This window comes from Lepisosteus platostomus, chromosome 14, assembly GCF_059453375.1.
Source record: "Lepisosteus platostomus isolate fLepPlt1 chromosome 14, fLepPlt1.hap1, whole genome shotgun sequence".
NCBI classification, from domain to species: Eukaryota; Metazoa; Chordata; class Actinopteri; order Semionotiformes; family Lepisosteidae; genus Lepisosteus; species Lepisosteus platostomus.
The window spans coordinates 32,230,610-32,250,334 of NC_142624.1; the positions used below are offsets into that span (position 1 = coordinate 32,230,610).

At 38.5% G+C, this 19,725-nt stretch overlaps 1 protein-coding gene across 2 annotated transcripts; it reads left to right on the top strand.

Moving 5' to 3' along the window:
* The first annotated feature begins 221 nt into the window (after nucleotides 1–221).
* Nucleotides 222–12,760, top strand: asb18 (ankyrin repeat and SOCS box containing 18). 2 transcript variants are annotated; one of them, XM_088605698.1, is made up of 5 exons: nucleotides 222–869; nucleotides 6,040–6,307; nucleotides 7,179–7,683; nucleotides 8,316–8,429; nucleotides 10,296–12,760. In XM_088605698.1, exons 1-5 carry the CDS (start codon nucleotides 545–547, stop codon nucleotides 10,479–10,481), a joined length of 1,398 nt encoding a protein of 465 aa, XP_088461824.1. In that variant the 5' UTR covers nucleotides 222–544; the 3' UTR covers nucleotides 10,482–12,760. The 2 variants fall into 2 exon arrangements, with proteins under 2 accessions (XP_088461824.1, XP_088461825.1); XM_088605699.1 differs by lacking the exon at nucleotides 222–869 and adding an exon at nucleotides 4,643–5,243.
* The last annotated feature ends 6,965 nt before the right edge of the window (nucleotides 12,761–19,725 follow it).

Below are 19,725 nucleotides of genomic sequence, written 5' to 3' on the forward strand. Positions count from 1 at the left end.
ATCATTAATGGGTTTTTTTATGACCATGAGGATCACTAAGCAACCCTGGAATGTTAAGAGTTCTTGGCGATACAGCCAGAGGTTACCGAACAATCCTACATCCAATCAAACTGCTTGAATATACAATATTACAGCCTTTTGTTATTTTTATGTCTGGCCAATACAGGCTGTGTCCTATTTCGAGATCACATTGCTGTGATATCACTGCAAATGTATTCAGGCACTCAGTCTGCCTCTGGCCTGTTTACAAATACTAACCTGGCAGCTCTGGCACCTCCTCTCACAAGTTGACAAAGCAACAAGGGAGCCTTTTTTTTCCTGTTCTGTGTCCATGTTACTGTCAGCCTTGTGATGCGAAATTCGGTTCCAATCAAATCCCATTCAGGCTATAAATACAAATACGAACAGCAGATATAAATATTGTGTGGCTTGGTCAGTGGTAGATAATAAGCTGTTTTTGTTTTTTGTTTTTTGTTTTGGGGGGTACACCTGGAGGAGAGAAAGCTGAATTTGTGGCTTAGGTTTGAGAGGAACAATTCAAGCAATGTATTCCAGAAGGAGCAGTGCATGTGCTTCATATTCTTCAACTCTGGCCTCTTTGAGTGGCACTAAGAATGACAATGGACAGAGCACAAGCATGCAGAGCTCTGGTTGTCTGCAGGCTGCTTTGAGAGAGAGCACTGTGGTCAGGGAGCCAGTCAGAAGGGCAGTGAGAAAGCCAGTGCTACTATTTGAATGTCCACCCATTCTGAGATCTCTTCTTACCCAACACTGGAAGGATCTGCAAGATGGATATTCCGACGCTGAAGAGCTGAACAAAGTTATCGAGTTTCAGAGTGATGAACTACAGTGGACATCCAAAAAGTATGGTATGTTTTGAAGAGACTGTGTGCTTTTTAATGTGCTCTTTATTATTCCGTCACGAAATAATAATATAGGGATGGGCTGTGTTTTCTCTACTTTGTTATTTGACTCTGATAGCAATTGACTAATTCTTAATCCTTTAAATTTCTTTTAAACATGATGATTTACTAATAGAATTACAATCTTTGCCATTGTAGTGTGCAAAGGAAATCAGTTAATTCTGATAAACAATAACACTGACATACTGTAACTAGTTTGTTAAAACAACTCAACTCAGCAACTTAAAAAGTTAATATTGCATTTTCACAGAGTATCTGTTTTTAATGGAATGTGTTAGCTTGTGTATTATACCTTTTTTAATATGGCCCAGTTTTGGAGCATGGTATGCCCTTCTAATTTGCAATGTGTCTTTACTAACATATAAGATCCATTTCAGAGCCATAACGCATTTATTTGCTAACATATGAGATCCATTTCAAATTCTCTGGATATATGGAAGAAAATCCAGAAAAATCATGGAAAGGGACACAGTGTACTATACCATTTACACATACTCCAATCTTGTCCAGTGCTGAATAAGTAACAGATGCAGGCAGACCATGAATCTGGAACACCATTGCAGGCTTAGCTATGAGCACTTGAGCCTCTCAGCATAATAAGAAAGAAATCCTCTAGGCCAAAATACCAGCCAATTGACACATGAGATTTAGAGAGTGTAGGAAATTTAAAGGAGTGATGGCACTGTAAGGGCATCATAAAGATGGTCTGATAGACATACACATTAATTATAAAGTTGTGTATTAGACGTTTCTGCACAGTCTGCCCAAAGAAATCCTATTTTCTGTAAATAAAAGACTAGCTAGAGTTTTGAGCAGAACAGTTTATGGAAATTACTTAAGTAAGTTTTAATTATATCAGTGCTTTAATATGAATCTCACGCTGAACGCGGAGGTTTTTTTCGCCAGAGCACTGTCAACCTTTGAAAGAGCCGTTTAACAAGTTGATTTTTTTTATCTGGTCCTAACTTCTTAATGTTATGAGTTCAGTATCTGTGTCTTATTTGCATTACTGCTTTGTGAATATGACGCATACAAGTAATTATTTGAACCCACATCTCCTGCACTGTTTTCACTTTTATTTTGTGTATTTTGTCAATCCAACTCTAAATTCCATAAACTTCATCGAGCTCCCTAAAGATAATTTTATTCACTCATTGGCTATCCCTATTTGTAAAGCGTGATTGTCTTTCATGACCCTGAAGATGATTAATAAGGCTAATGAAGGTTCTTCACACTCTCTCGCAGGCTGAGCAGGTGTTGTAGTGAGAGATATCTGGTCACGTATTATTCAGTCATGGTGAGATACATTTGACACTTCTGTTTCCTTGTCTTGACACCTTTAAGAACCAAAATGCTGGGCTTCTTCCCAGGTAATCTTTTCATCTGCTTCAGTCTAGGTCCATAAACATCCAAGATTTTATATTGATGTGGCATTTCTTCATTATTGCATATAGCTTCAGAGCTTTTGGTATCTTCTTGGGAAAGAACGGTAATATCAGTGTTTCTTTTCTCTTGACATGTAAAATCTACAAACGGCATTGGTGGATCCAGTGTCTCCTGTAGTAATCCAATTTTCATCCCTATACAGTAAAGTAAAAATGATGCCTGCATGGTAGATCATCCGTATGGTTTCAGTTTTAATGCTACGATTCTCGAACACTCAGCTCCTTAGCCAGGCAGGGGTTGTACTTACAGGCTATGCTGGAAAGAGAACTTTCAAGGTTTGGGAAGTGCTTGGCATTCTCCAGAAATCCATCATGAATCCGATTCGATGGCACCAGGGTGTATGCCTTTGCACCTTGCTGATGGAGGACTTCAGTCTTCTGGTGTTAAGCAAAAATCCTGTCTTCTCATATACTGATTGACAATTGTATGGAGATCCAATGCTATTAAGACGAATATTGTAACATCATCAGGTTTCAGGAGTCCTATGACTGAAGTGAGGCTGGTTTTAGGTTTGGATAATAATTGGTGGATAAATAGTTAATCATCCATTTGGTAAGTCAGATACTCTCTAGCAGCGAGTTTGTCTGTAAGGAAATGAGCATATTTAGCTTCTATTGGGTAAGCAAGGAAATCTCTATCACCATTATCAACTTCCCAAGGAATGCAGTTCCATTCAGAAAATTAAAGCATCAGGTCAGGATTTTCCAATGTATAAACAAATGTCAGAACAGTATTCTGGACAGCATTGCCAGTAAATTCCCATTAAGCATGCATGAAAGGCACTGGTTCTTCCAAACTATTTCAGACAAGTCATTAAGGTGCATAACATGCAAAATTTGATAAAAGAAGAATGCAAGCTCTAGCTTCAAAGAAAATCAGGGGAATGGCAGTCCCTGTGATTCTTTAAAGGCTGATCCAAAGAAGCTATTTGTTTTTTAATCTTCAATACCATCTCACAACATTGTTGTTGTTTCACTTTCTTTAAATTCATTGTGTGGTTAGTGGTAAAGGGCAAGCATAGTGGTCATATTAAATCAGCCATCTTCCACCTGGACAGAATAACAGCATTCTGGGAGATTCATAACTCATAGCATTGCACATCCTGGAGGTGAAAGCACTTGGACCTCAGCCCTGATGTTGCACTATAGGAGAAAACCTCAAAGGGCCACACTGTGAAATTGTGGTACATATGTCATACTATAAAGAATGATTAAATAAGCCAAATATAATGTATTACCTATGTTATCCTGCAAACCACAATTAAGGTATGGAAACTAAGGTATGCATGGATACTAAGGTATGGATCTTTGCTATACCTAACACCATAGGAGAGAGTTCTGTTTAGGTATGACAAGAATAATTTCTTGGTTTTCATGTGACTCTTGTGCTGCTGTTTGTCATTCTTGTCCGCCTTTGAAAGAGCTGTGATTAGAACATCAAAGCTTTCCCCGCTGCTCCCTCCCCTGGTTAACTACCCAAATGGACACTAATACTTGAGATTCAATTTCTGGGCACTCACATGATCCTGGCTTTATTTTGCCTTTTTTAAACTTAATTGCCATCTCCGTAATTACGTATCCTGCATAATACAGCTTTCAGTAATGTTAAAATAAACAGAAAATGGAACTAAAAACTCATGGCGTCAACTTCTAAAACCATTTCCTTTAATTATATCTGTGTAATTGGCACAACACAGAAGCTTAGAAGAAAAATCTTGTACTCCTTAGTTTTTCTGGTACTCCTGTTACAAACATATCAATTTCACTCAACATTACCCTGTCTTGGCTCTTACTGAGAAATCAGACTTCAAAAACATCTGTGGTGACAGCAACTGCTCTTTTCAGTGAAGACTGAACCAGCTGAAGCAGACAGGTCAAGACTTCTCATGTTGTGATGCAATATAACAACATGCAGGGGTTACAGAGACCACCAAACATGCAACACGCATGAGACAGGATAAATCAGAGTACAAAAAGCAGAAGAGAAACCTGTAAGGTTATTGAAATGGGTTGATTTAGACCTTGCATAAATCCTTTCAAGATGCATATACATTTTCAGGAGGCATTCACCACTGAAAGAATCACCAGGCTGTTGTTTAGTACACAGAATCTAGCTGGGCTGCCTTCTTATTTTAATATTTTGGGGTACTCTGGAAAATCTCCCTGGGGAGATAATCCAAATGCTATGTAAGTTGTGAATGTGGCCCAATTTGGCCCACCTTTCCAGTGCACTCTAACCTTGAGACCCTGCCAAGATCATGAAGTGGTCACGTACAAAATCACAGATTAGTTAGTGTCCAGGGAAGGTAGCAATTGCTCCTAAACATGGAAAAACAAGGCAGGGTGCAGATAAATCAGCCCCATATCTGAAATACATGACAAGCAGCCAGAATCATCTGACACAAACATCAAGTGCTAAAATTATAACCACAATAAGCTACAGCCTAGAGAATGACAACAATAGGTTATTAATAGTCAAACAATGAGGGAAGGGGAGAATGTGAAAATGGTCAGGGGCTATATAACCTCATACCTGACTGGAAGCACAGCATTCTTGATTCTTTGGAGATAAAACAAGCTTCAGTGTTCCTCCTGGAGATGCCCAGAACTGTACATCAGGAAGAGGCCTGTCAAACCATATGTCTGGATATATGGCACACTTTAGCAGAGGCTGAAGTCAAGCAGCCTGTCCTGGAAAAAAGCTCCAAAATAGAGGAGAGATATATTAATCTCTACAAGGCTGTTCTCGATGGAGACTTTAGACGCCTCAGGGCACTGGTGGAGAGGACTCATAAGAATGTGAATGTAATATTTGATGTTAACAAAGATGAGTTGGAATGGAGAGTGAATAGTGTGGCCACATATGGGTGCTCAGGTAAATGTAAGTGGAAGAAGAATTGTGATGGAAAGAGCTTGTGATTTCTTTTAAAGAGTGTTTAGTAGATATCTCTCTTTAATCTTACAGATGTCCGCAGCTAAAGATTAAATTTAAAAACTGAAAAAAAATTAGATCTCATTACCCTGTGTTAGCTACCCTGCATATGCTTCCTGTGCAGTTCAGAATTATTTCTTGGATTGTAGCTCTTATTTGTTACCTACTTTTTTAAACTTTATATTTTGAAAGTTATTGGAAACCTTATAAATTACTGGGTCAATGGTTAAATGAATCTTGTTTTATGGTAAAGAATACTAACATTTTCTGCATTAGGTTAATTCAATCTGTCCTAAAATGCAAATGCAAATATTTAGCTACAAATAATACCACCTTTTAATTTGTTTCACCTTTATTTTAGTTTTTGGTTTCGGTTTCTTTTGTTGTTGTTTTTTCTTTCCAGATGGATTTTGAAAGATTTTATCTACAGCCTGGAGTAGTGGTGTTGATTTTATGTGCTTATAAAATTAGTGTTATCTAAGGACAACTGGAGAAAAACTGTCCACTCTAGCACTGGACATACTGGAATCTACTAAGAATGACGTTTAGCTTTCGATTACAATTTCTTTTGGGAAAAAATGTCTAAGTTATGTTTTTTTCCACATCATCTAAACCAAAAACACGAATTTCTGTAGAGAATAACAGGAAGATGTCCTGTATAAGATTGTCTATGCTCATTTTTGGGCAGCACCTAAACAACTTTGAAGCTGCTGGCTCATATGTGTCTCCCTCCCTGTAGGACTGTGGTCACTGGAGTACAAGAGGGAGCTGACAAGCCCCCTGTGCATTTCTGCAGCACAGGGCTACACAGACTGCCTGCGGTACCTGCTGCAACATGGGGCTCGGCCGAACCTGGCGCCCGGGGGCAAGACAGCGCTGCACGAGGCCTGCGAGAACAGCAACACCGCCTGCGTGGAGCTGCTGCTGGAGCACGGAGCCAGTCCCGTGCAGCTAAACGAGGAGGGGCTGACTCCGCTCCACCTGTGCAAGACCCCACAGTCCTTCAGGCGAGTAAAACTCCAGTCCGGAGTTTCTCTGCAGCCCAGAGGCATCTACTCCTGCACTCAAACAGGGAGCACAAAAGGCTGCTTCTATTTGTTCTGAGCAAGGAGGAAAGCCTTAGCATATACCTTTGCATTGAGTCTGTTTGAGAACAAAATTAATGCTAAATAGACATGCAAGATAGGTATGATAAAACGTCAAAATGAGCCAGAAAAGAGAAAAAGATTCTGATAGGATATATCCTTTTTGACAACATCCTGGATTTTTTTGTACATTTTTTGCAATTTAAGTTTAACCCTATACAATTTGCGTCACTGTGTTTTACGCCATTAAGGGCATCATGGTCCATTTGGTGGTTAGATTCCCCCTAATTGCATTCTGAAGGATGGCAAGGAAGCTCTCTCATTAGTGTGCTGGCGAGCAGAACAAGCTGTCTCCATCAGATCTAATGGTGTTTGAAACAGTGTTGGAAGGCAAAGACATCTTTATCAAAAGGCATTCAGACAGGAGCTTAACGCTCTTGATTTTGTATAAGAACAATGCAGGAATCCTCATAACAAGTCTTTATATTTTTATTCTTGATTTATGCTCTAACTTAAAATAATCAGAAATGTATTTAAATTTAAATCCCTCAAATGTAACTCAACTAGTATGGCAAGAAGCATGATGGAAGAATAAATACCTGTTAAGTCAATGACAATAAATTAAATTAAATCATCATTAAGCTCCATATTAGTGTGAAATACAGTACATGGTGAACACCTGCATTATAAAATCAAATATATAATTTTCTACGTATTATATATAAATCTCAATGCAGATATCAATCTGCATGGTATAAATCTTGAAGACTAAAGACCTCAGTTCTCTCTGCAGGTGTGCTAAGCTCCTTGTGAGGTATGGAGCACTGGTCACCCAGCCCAGCGAGGAGGAGTGTGAGACACCCCTCCATGTGGTGGCCAAGAGAGGGCTGCAGAACCACGCCCACCTCTACCTGCGCTATGGGGCTGAGGTGAACAGCACCAACAGCTCAGGGGAGACACCCCTGGGGGCTGCCTGTGCCCGGGCTCAGAGTCTGGAAGAGCAGGACAACTACCTGCAGCTGTGCCGCCTGCTTCTGATCTACGGAGCGGACGCCAATGTGGTAGACAACGAGAAACGCAGCCCCCTTCACAAGGCCAGCCGGAACGCCCAGCACGGCCTGGTGGAGCTGCTGCTGGAGCACAAGGCGGATGTCAACGCTATCGACTACAACGGGAGCTCGCCGCTCTCCAACGTGCTCCAGAATGCTGTGATCAAGCAGGACCTGCAACCCCACCTGACTGTGCAGACTCTGCTCAACCACGGCTCCCTCAAAGTGTGGCCCCTGGCCTTCCTGAAGGTAGGCCTGGCTGCAACTGCACAAACGTCAGCACAACATCACTAGAGCTTTAGAGTTGTTTTTTTTCTCAGGGTGACAGGGAGACTTTATAATGCTGAAAGGAACTGTGCCTGATAACAAATCAAAACACATTTTGACAGCTGTCTTCATCTCTGTGTCATATGAACATGAGGCTTCCTGAGGCATTTTCGAAGCAGTGCAGGAAGCAAGGTGGATGTCCGTTGATATACAGTGTTTTCTGGCAATAATCATATTTTTGACACCAGGGCAATGCTGCATATTAACTAGACAAATCCTACATGGTATTGGCAAAGTGTTCTGAAGCATAAAACATGCATATTACCATCCTGAAGGAGTAAGTGAGATGCCCTGTGTTTCAGTGCAATTTTTTATGTTACCATGCCTTTTTCATAGTTACAAAAAATGGGAAATGAATGAAAACACCCGGAATAAATACTGTTCATTGTATAAAAGCTTTACAGTAAGAAAGAGTCCAGCTGAATGCTGTGACATTTGAGGTACGTATCTCTATTGGCACAGCCTGGCACATAATGAGTTTTTTCTGGTAGATTAAATGGAAAGAGTTCATAATTTGTCTTTAAATACATTTTATCTGTTTTTGGCTATGCTAGGTACTGACATCCTGTGCTGGTGCCCCTAAAACTGTTGAAATCTTGTTCAACTCCTACAGCCAGATCCCTGTGACTTACAAGTGGATAGAGGCAGTGCAGGAGGATGTCTACAGGGTAAGAATGAGGGGATGATACACACAGAGCTGAATATTCACTTCAAAATAATAAACTGTCTATTCTTCACTCATCCCATCATGTAACGAAAGTGCCACACCACGAGACCTGAGTCAACCTCGAGGGCAAAGAATTGGCATAAAGCCATAAGTGACATACACGCAAACAGCTGGTTAGTTTAAAACACTACAGATGAGTAATTGAATAGGCTGTAGGAAGAGTAAGAAGGAAAGGAGGACTACCACACATATGTTGTGTGAGAGGGATAAGTAAGGATTAATGCCACACTTGAAAGTAGCAGCACAATGTTTTGGCTCAACAGCTTCTTCAGGTATCAACAGGACAGAGGTGTCACACCTGAGGAAAGCTCAACAGCTGAAAAGCTGTGTTTCTACTTTTCAAAGTGGATTTAACCTTTACTTGTTCATTTGCACTTGATAGAAACAGAGGCTATTCCACACTCAAACTTTCCCTGACAAACTGATTTTGATGCTGCTGTTAACATCCTCTGTCTTTACCATATGTTAATTATACAATACTAGAAATAATGAAGACTAAATGAAAATGTGGACATACTGTATAACACACATCAGGCCTTATAGATTGATACCTTTTGTATATAATGTAAATGTAAAATTATAAATTCTCCATCATATAGGTTATAATCCAAGTTGAGATCTTAATAGTGCCCTTGCTGCAAGTGCACAGAAGCTAAAGTTTTTTTCGAGAACAGTAAGATACACTTCAGAAACAGTAGAGTGTAGTGCTTTAGAAACCTTTATTTAATCTTTTCTTATTTTTTTCCTGTCGTTGTCCAAAATTTCTGTGCATTAAGTTTTCTGTTAGAAAACTGGAAACAACTAAGCTGGATCATATTCTGTTAAATTAGTTGTGCTGGAAGTAATTTGTGCATGAAATCAGCAAAAGAAACAAAATCTCTATTTCTCTATTCCTAAAGTGGTGCTGATTCTACATGATTCATGTAGTGGAAGCCAGCATTAAATGGGATCCTTCAATAAGAACATTTTTGATATTCTTGGACTGATAAATTATTAGGAACCCAACAGTTTAGATGGACCACAAGGCTGCCTCCCCTTTGTAACTATTCTTGTGTCCTTTTTTTCAAGGTCTGAACTGAACCACAGAACGTTTCTCTCATATGTCCTTGAAACAGTGCTTTCATTGGCTACCAAGGTCATCAATCATAGCCTGTTTTTCCATTTTCTCTTATTAGTTTCTCATTGGTATTCCCCATAAAAATGAGCTCCAATACACGAGCATTAAATGTTCTGAGGTAACTGTGGTACAGCTGTGTGATGTAAAGATACTGTTCAATGTGCAATGCCAGTGCACATCTTTACTTCTAATGCTTATTGAATGTCTTTATTAATTTACTTGGGGCTGTAAAAAAAGGGGGCACCCCTAATATATACATGCACAAACATAGAAATCCCTTAAAGAATTTGAGAGCATTTGTATTTTGGCTTATACAGACTGATCCTTTGCCCCAGACACTCAGTCAACTCAGTTTTGGAACTCACTTTAGATCTGTTGCCCTTTACAACTATGATGAACTGAGGTTATTGAAATAATTCAAAGGGGAAGGAAACCAAACTGATTAATGCAAAATCTACTTTTAGATCTCAAGACCTTTTTTTCTATTTTCGTCAGATTAATCGTAACAGGCATTTAATTAATTATTGCATTATTAAATAACTGCTTTTCAAAGGAAGGGTCAGATGGCGTGTGGTGTACAGCCTTTACAATCTAATTTACTCATTTGCAGTGTGTTTGTCACTGCAGAAGCCAGAAATGTCTTGGAGAAGTTGGAGAAGTATGTTGACCTTTTCTCCTTTTTTTTTGCAGACACACCAGACATTCTACGAGTCGCTGTTTTCACTGGAGAATAAACCCCGCTCTCTCCAGCATCTGTGTCGGTTTTCCATTAGGAAACACTATGGCAAAGACTGCCACTTATTCATTCCATTATTGCGTGTCCCGAAATTCCTCCAGTGTTACCTTCTGTTGGATTCAGAAGGTATAATTTATTAAGGAATTCTACTAACATCAAAATTGAAATCATCTATGTGCATGGTTTTGCTACCAGGAGCTCCAAACAACTCCAGACATAACCTTGAATAATCAGTGGTAACAGTTCATAGAAATCTGCACTGTTTTCTGCAACAACTAGTCTGGGAACAGTCGTCTTGAGATTTGTCTCCTCAAGGGATTTTTCTTTCAGACTTGCGTAACAGAAAAAAAGATTGGGAAATACATATTTTTAAAACATTTTGTTCAAGCACTCTGTAAATTTTGTTTTTAAAGATTTTCACATGGCTGAACTCACCACATTCACAAGGTTAATCAACTATTATGCTCCTATCTGTTGTTTCAGAATTATCCACAAATTGTGTTAGTATTTTGTTTCAGTATTACCAAAATGTAAACATTTTAGGTATATATTGAATTCAGGTTACTGCTGTTTCTGAAAGCTTTCAATACCAAAGGAAGCACAATATTGCAAGTATAGCTACTCAGTATTTTTGTATATGCCCAGTCAATTTGTGAAAATCTGTTTCAATGTTTTGAGATGCTGTGATTTCAGGAATTGTCAGATTTCTCAGTCTGACACCAACAGCTTGTGGGCAGAGCTGTGCAAAGTGTAAAGGCTGTGTAAAGGTTTTATAACTTAACTTCCTAGCTGGGCAGGACTGAGACACTGAACATTAGCCTTTGCATGTTCCATGTTGCAGACTGAGCTATTTGACCAGATTCCATTGTATCATACCCTTCATGAAAAGCATACATTCTGCTTACCCATGACTGTCACTGAACAACTGCACACAAGACTAAGACTGGACCCCAGAGGAATTCCTTTACAGACCGGTAAGACTGTTTACAAGGCCTTGACATTCTGTCTTGCATATTCTAGTAATCAAGTATAATTTCTCTTAATGAGCTAAAATAGTTTTTGTGTATTACAGGTAAGGTTATTCAGAATAATACTGCAGAGGTCTACTACTTCATCTTTTTTATCATAATGTTTTAGGATTCAGATTTTAACAGATATATCCCCCGTCAATCTTCAAATTACACCTTAAATCCTGTAGGTGGCACTGTGAGATAAAATGACCAATGCAACTGTAAAGCCTTGAAGAATGGACTTCCCTGTACTTCCTTTTACAGATCCATTTTGATATGGTATGCACAGCAGAAAATAACCATTACAGTAGAGTGCATTATTTTCTTTTGATACTTTTTTTTCTGAAAATAAACACACTTAAACTGAAATGAACATAAATGCTTTCCTTCCACATGGGTGTTTTTACTCGTGGGAGCTTGATGCCATTCTGCACAGCGTGAAAAAGCAAAGTGCAGTTTCTTGCCATAGAAACTATCCATATTCACAATACTTCTTATATTTGTTTATTTATGCAGTGTGCAAACTTTTTTTTAAAAATGAACTTGCTCTCTCATTCTGTGTTCCACCCATGGGTATCTTGCTACTACATGAAAAGGACATTACCATGTTAAGCGTTTAACACATCTTGAACCTTAATATTTTTAGCAATAATGATTAAAATAAGTATAGTAATGGAGAAGAACAGTCCTCTAAACTGCCTGCTTGCTTTACTAAATTAAAAATATCCCATTATTTTTATTACCTTCCTTTTATGCTTTGCACTCCTATGCTTTCTTCAGAGTGATGCGTAAAGTAAGAGCCTAAGGATAAAATCAGTTTAGGTACAGGAGAGAAGATTGTTCCTCACTTACACGGGGCTTTTGGAATTTTACCTATATTGTAAAGAGCATAGTGGAATAGAAAGTGGAATAGATGGTAGTAGAATCACCCTGTGTTTTCTCCACTTTGCTATTTGGCCAAAGCAGACTGAAAAAGAATGGGATGACGCAGTTCAAGTAGGGAGCTGCGTCAGACTGTGTAGGCTGCAAAGGAAAAAGTAAAGGTTTATTCCATGCTGAAAAGAGAAGAAAAGAAATGCAACATTTTGGTTGTGGAGCCTTCTTTGAATGGGCTGTGGTTTGTTGCTTACATGGTGTTAACTGCTTGAAATACAGAGCAAGCGATATAAAGAAACAGCTACAGTATTATGTCATAGTAAGTTAAATGCATTTCCTCAATGAGGCAATCAGTAAAGAAAAAAATATGAAAAAAAATATTTACTGAACAGTCTGCAAAAATATCTTCAGATGTATCAGCTCAGTTATACTAACCTGCATTAAAATGCTAAATTGCATTTCCAGTGTTTTATACTGTATGTTTTTTTATTGTTTAGAATGAGACACAATAAAGCTTTTAATTAACTATGAAAGGCTATTTTATTTCAAAGAAAAGAATATTACCTGCCTGAATCCCTCATTCTTCAATGTCCTGTGATTGCTGCTACAGTCATTACTGTTCACATGATATCAGAACAGACAAAATCAGCCAGTTTCATAAAAAATAAAATAAAAAAGTCATTTGTTGTTATATTAGAGTAATGAATACAACACTAGTGATAATACAATACAAGTTATTGGATTGCATACATTTGTAGATTATGTTTAGAACTATTTAACAGCCATTGCTTTAAGTTCTGAACAAAATATTTTTTTTAAGAAAGAGCAATAGCCTCAGTTATGTTGTGAGCAGTGCGTGCAGGACAGTGAACCTGCCTTGGCTCTTTACTTGGCTAACGATAGCCTCAGGGTTCTGATTTCTGATCGTCTCCAGTCTTTTAGCATCAATAAAATATGATGAATTGGGCCATATCTTACTGCAATGCTTTAGCGTAAGCCTTTCCAATTTTCTTAATTGTATATTTAATGCTAATTTAAATTGTACACAATGCAACCTTAAAACAATAAATGGAAGACTGGGGGCAGTAGAGTAAATGCACCCAGTAAGCATTTCAAAAGAGAGAGTGCTGGACAATCAGGCAGTCTGTTACGGACCACTAGCCTTTTTAAAGCAAGAAATGAAATCTTTTCTTGACTTTAGAAGCCGTCTTTGGTGGCTTCGGCCAGTGATCTGGTCTGAACAAAAAGTGAAGCCACTTAGCATGTGAAGGCATCATTCGGATTTTAGCTGGATTTGAAAAACAATCCATGGACTACACCACCCCTCTCATCAGACTTGTCCTTTCCTCTTACTTTCATGGCAAGGTGAGTCCGAAGCTGCCCTAGAACTCTAGAGCACCTTCAGTAATCCCCTGTTAAGAGCCCAGAGATAGTTTTACAAAGAATACAGTGAAATACTGGTGAGAAAATAATAAAAACAACATCTTTTTCTACAAGACGAACAGACAGCCCAAGGCTTCAGGGCGAAGCTGACACTGGATCTTTCCTTAGAAGGCAGTCAATATTACTGGGAAGACAAAAGGAGTGGCATTGTCTACTACTCGGTGAAATTTCATACTAGTCAGTGAAAGTATTTCAGCATGTGTTCATTAATGGAGTTATATGCTTTTAAAGGTCGTGAACGTGAACTGACGTTGTGTCATAAAACCCAGAGAAATCACTTATATATTGCTGCATTATAAAGGTAGGACTGTTTTAGACTTCATGTGAGGGGTTTGGATTATGAGCCTTCGGGACCCGTTGTTTATCAACATCCAGAGCAAGCCCGATAATCCTACACTTTAATCCCCTCCCCTACCCATATACCCTTTGGTTGGTATTGATTTTCATTATCATATATGATGTGGGCAATCAGAAGTGACTATAAAAATAACATGAGAAATCAATACAGTTTTCTTTGAGCACCTCACGTATCTTGAGTGCTGAGAGCTGAAGGCAGAGACAGGTACAGTAGTGCAAGCATGTCTACCTCTGTAACAGATGTGACTGCAGAAACAAGCAGAAGTGAGAAATCTATTCAGCGAAGATCAGTCACAACTTTAAGGCTTCACCAATCCCATAGTAAGCTACGTCATTTAATAAAGACCATTTAAGGCTTAAAATGTAATCAGAAAAACTTCAAATAGAAATGGGGGGATATTGTTTTAGTTGCCTATCAGCTGCGTGATGACTACTCTAACCTAAATCTCAGACAAAATAAACTACAGGTGGTAAATTACCGAAGTAGTTATACATCTCGAAAGTATTAATGTAAAATACTATTGAATAATACTACTGAATAATGTAAATGGAACTTACTGGATGGTGGATGTTACAAGTCTAGTTTTCAGCACTCAGGTTTATTTGGCGCAGAAAAAATATTGACCATTGCTGTGGTATATAGCAGGAATATAGCAGATATTATGTAAGACAACATTCAGCATGGTTGTGCTCTTCTGCCTTCAGGTGAAAGGATGACAATAATGCTGAATGAATGTTGCCTCACTTGTAATGAACAAAAGGAATATCGGGACAGCAGGAAGACTAGCAGGAGGTCCATGGTGTGCTCTCTCTGACTAGATTCCTGCTGCGGATCCAGTCTGATGGTCTGATTTGCCACCTGAAAGTATCATACTTTGTCCAGCATAAGGAATACATTGGAATATCCTGTATTTGGAGTGGCCTTTTTATAATATTATTAAAATAGCTATTTTAAATTGTTCTAAAAATACAATGCAGCCTCTATTTTTCATTTAAAGCAATTTAATGACAAAAAATACTTGAAAAATTGAAAATAATTGCAAGCGACATTTCAATAAAGCATTCTCAGTACCATTACCTATTATTATGATTATTTTTATTATTATTGTTATTATTGTTGTTGTTGTTGTTATTCGCATTATTACTGTTGTTGTTAATACAAGGAGGAAGAAAGGATGTCTTGAGGCTTTACTGTAACTCATCTTTAAATATGCACCTTTTCCACACTTCTTTTCCCGATATAATGAATGATCATGATAGCTAGCATGCAGGATAGGTTTAATTAAATCATATTCCAATCATAATGCATGTTGTTAATTAAACTAGATAATTTATAAGTACAAAGGGGGGTATTTATTAGCTGCTCTGCAAAGGAAATACTGCAGTGTAAAGACACCCCCCTTCTACTTCTTACTATTGATGCCCCCAAATGATTGATAATGAGACAGTGCCTGCTATACTATTTGTCTAATGGCTGTGCAATTAAATTCTCTTGTAAATGACCCATGCCTCATTTCATCCTAATCTATGGAATTTTGATTGAATTCGTCAGCTCTAATTGAAAAATACTGCTATTTAATGTCTGCATTGCAGTTTTGGATCAGGATGAGTTTAATGAGATGATGTCCCAATGACCCTGTAGATGGGAGAGGCACGATATATGCCCTTGATTTTACAGTGAGTGGGGGCTGGGGTGAAAAAGATAGGTTAGGTCTCGGAATTGAAATGGGTTGAAAAGGTGGACACCAAGTAAACACAGTAATGTGTGTGCAGTATGTCGTCTGTCATAATACTTTATATTGTTTGATGACCTAAGAAAGCAATATGTTCTTGTGCTTGTGATGGCAATTATGGTGAATATAGTAACCGACTCGTGAATAACATAAAATACGTTAGAATTTACTAAGATATCAGGCTGATATGCGATATCATTCTAAATTAAGATCTAATAATTTTAAAGTCATGTTTCAAAGAAAACGTTTTGCCTACATTTAAAGCCCTGGCTGTCATTTTAATCAAGAATCACTAACATCTTGTTCTTGTCTTGTTTATCGTTTCGTGACTATATTATATAGTGTTATATTACTTCGGTCTCTTAGCTTCCTAAACTTGCAAAGCTTTTCCTCATTTCTGAGACTATCAATGCGTGGCGCTTATCGAACAGCATTAACAATAACCATTGGTCGCGTTTGTAAACTGGACAGGCAGAAGTCTTCAATCGCGGTTATAACTACGTACTGTAACTAGTTTGACAACATTCTCTTTGTAAACGAGTCTAAACGTTGGCCTATTGACCCCAGGACTGGCTGCTTAACGCAGGTTAGTGGGCTGATCTGATCATTTACATATCTAATACCTTTGTTTGGTAAAACGCCTTAGAAAGACGATGAAAGCCCGGGAGTCTTTAAAGCGGGTTGATAAGTAGTGTTTGAAGTTTTTTTTTTTTAATGCAGGGATGTACTGTAAGAGGATAATAGCAAATAAACAAAACAGGATAGTTAAAATCGTGTGATAGTGATAGCCTAGATCCTCTTGTCACTTCGCTGCAGGACAGTGCTTGTGAGGTGGGGGTGTGATTAGGAAAAAGACACTATGCTACTGAAGAAGCCAAGGCGTGCGCTGTCTAATTGACGGTTCTTGGTGATTACTAATGTAGTGCTGTGAGGTGGGCGAGAAACGAAAAAGGAGACTCTTACAATTAAAACTTTCGCAGTTTTGAGTCACTTACAATGCTACATTTTAACTCTCATTTTGCATGTGTGACCAGCATGTTTACGAAGTGGATTTTTTTAAAGAATTGAAATCATTACTAGCAAAAGTAACGAGGCTTGGAGCATTTCTTGTATACCACAGGTATTCAGTGACTTGAAATGTAGACTTTCTGAAATGTAGAATGTTCTGATAAACAGCCTTAAATAAGTACTCAACATTCTGATGTAATGATTTACCAACTGGATGTATTACTTATTGCCTCTGAAAATCCTTCGGAGGTTGATAAAGCATTTTCGGTATAAAAGGATTGTTTCCCCCAAAAAATAAAGTAGATTGTTCTTCCGCAATATCAGTGCGAAAACACTACATTTATTTTAGAGTTTCATTAAAAGTTTAAATGAAATAACTTATATGCAGACATTAGGATTTCTCTCTTAGATGCGTTAGTTTTTCTAAGCCTTTAACTGTCTTTTGAAGATTAGAGAAGGTTTCCAAGGAAAAGCAAGATCTCCGTTTTTTGCATCGAAAATGGATAAGTTAGATACATTTTAAAAAAGAACAAAAGTAGGTAATCATGTGTGTGCGATTTTTTGTGGGCTTTAATGACATATTTTGGGTGGACGCTTTGATCACGGGACAATACTAATGGCCACTGTCAGTAACCAGTGGGCAAGGTAGATACCCTTCAATTGTTTCATGTAACTGTTAAAACGTTCACTTGAACAATGGATTGTGTGATAACGAGCGGCTATTGTGTGCAAAACGATCACTGCTCTAAAACCTTGTCAATGGTATTTTTCCTCGCGAGTGTCAGCGCCAATCTGAAATAACAGGCTGGTGTACAAATTGCGGTTTCGGTTATGGTAGGCCTTTTGATGACCAAGGAAGTCAAATATTTCTAAAGACATGGTAAGTTTTCTATAATAGAATTCTTCCTTAATACTCATGACTCATTTGTCTAAAATGTAAACTTCTAATAACCAGTTCTTTAAAATAGGATATTACAGAAAATAAGTCCAACGGTTAGACTGGGCATGATAATAAGTATTTTAGGCTCATTACAGCCTGATCATTAGTACATTGGTCGAGCAATCAAGTCTCATTCCAAGTATTTCCCTGACATCTTCAATCCCTGCTTCTCCTGGAACTCCAGCTCGTTAGGACACATAAGACGCTTTCACACATTACGCAGTTTCATGGCCCTGACCCCATTCTTTCGTTGTTCTGAATAATCACTCTCTGATTTGAATTGCTAAAAACTCCACCCCTGTGATTAGGGAAATACCGAAGTTATCCAGATCATGCTTTGCTTTACATTTCCGAATTGTGTAGACTACAACAGTGTGTATATAGACCCGCACATAACACACGCTTTAAGAACGCTATTCAAGGGGACAGGAAACGTTATCAACGGTTTCAACAGCGTGTTTAGCCCCAGAAATAAAAGAAAACAACCGGATTTTGATCCCTCGGCCCATCATGCTCCAAACACTTGCTTGTGCCAACTTCAATAATGATAATCCATTAAAAGCATAATATATATATATGCATTTGTATTTCCGCATGTTGAATTGGGTAATTATGGCACAAAATGTTTAGTCTAAATTGTATTAAACGTCTAAGATGTCTAGTTTTTTTTTTCAGGAGGGAGAATACAAATTCAATGCAGGAAGATTAAGGGGAAATATCCATATTCTCATAAACTAAATCTCCATAATATATGCATTTTTAAAAACTCCCAAGCGAAAGTGTGGATGGACAGACTGTATCGCAGTGGTGTGTGTGTGAGTAGTAATTGAATAGGTTTGCCTTTTCGCAGTTTCACATTCACTCGCCCTCATTATTTATGGGCTTTTAAATTGTTTAAGGTTCCTTGACGTTGAATTTACAAGTTCAGAGGGGCCTGTTTTTTTTCCTCCTCTTTTGTTTCCACCAAAAGCATGGGGCTGGAAAAGGCTTTGAAACTCCATGACATGAAGAGGCATTCAGTGAAAGATAGCGAAGCCTTCTCAACTCCGTCAGGTTCATCAATAGGCTCTTTTACATAATTGCGAGAGGATTGTTTTTGAAAAGTCAAGGGCTTATTTCACGTAGAGCCACATGGAGTCTTTTTGGGTCTTTCACATTAAAAATAAAGCGAGGGGCCATGAATGTGGCAGGTTGAAAAGGGGAAGCGTGAATGAGAGTCTTCTCGCAAATTGGTGTGTCTGATGGAGATTTTTCCTCCAAGGACAAGGACCTCATTGTGGTTAGCAGCATCCCGCACATAGTAGGGGAAATATTTGGGGTTTGGTAATGTGGAATGGAGGAGAAGGCGCACGAGAGAGGGGGTGGGAGGCGGTAAATAAGCACCATCCTGTTTGAACAACACCACCCTTCTTTCATGCCTCGAAAACTGGTGGTTATGGCAATATAATGACACAAAGAGTGGGGCATTAGGATGGCTGTATAATTAATCCGAAAGAAAGAATAGCGCTTAGCAGAGTCACTATAGAAGAGTGCAATTGTTCGTACGCAGGGGTCGATGGATGTCAGATGCAATTATATGAAGCAAGTTGTCACCTGACACATGTTTTTAGAAATTTAAGCGACACTTTCCACCTGCACGCACCTCGGGATATCCCTTGAAGGTATTGAGGATAACTAGTGAGGAAACATCGTTGTTTTTCTTTTTCTTTTGTTGAAGAGACAGTAGGAGTTCGGACTCTCTTGTGTCCTACTATAAACCGTCATTATCACGTTTATTGTTGTTGTTATCAGCATCATCGTCTCCAGCACTTACACTTTAATCATTTTGTAAAAGAGCAGTCAGTCGGAGACCATCCATCAAAATGTACATAGCAGCGAAGCCACAATCGGGCTGATCAGGTATGAAATAGTAGTTTGTGATGCCCCCGCAACAATCGATTTTATATACAAGGTGTCCACTGCGATGAAGTGGCGGAGACAGTACATCATCAAAGCCTCAGGTCAGAGGGTAATGGTG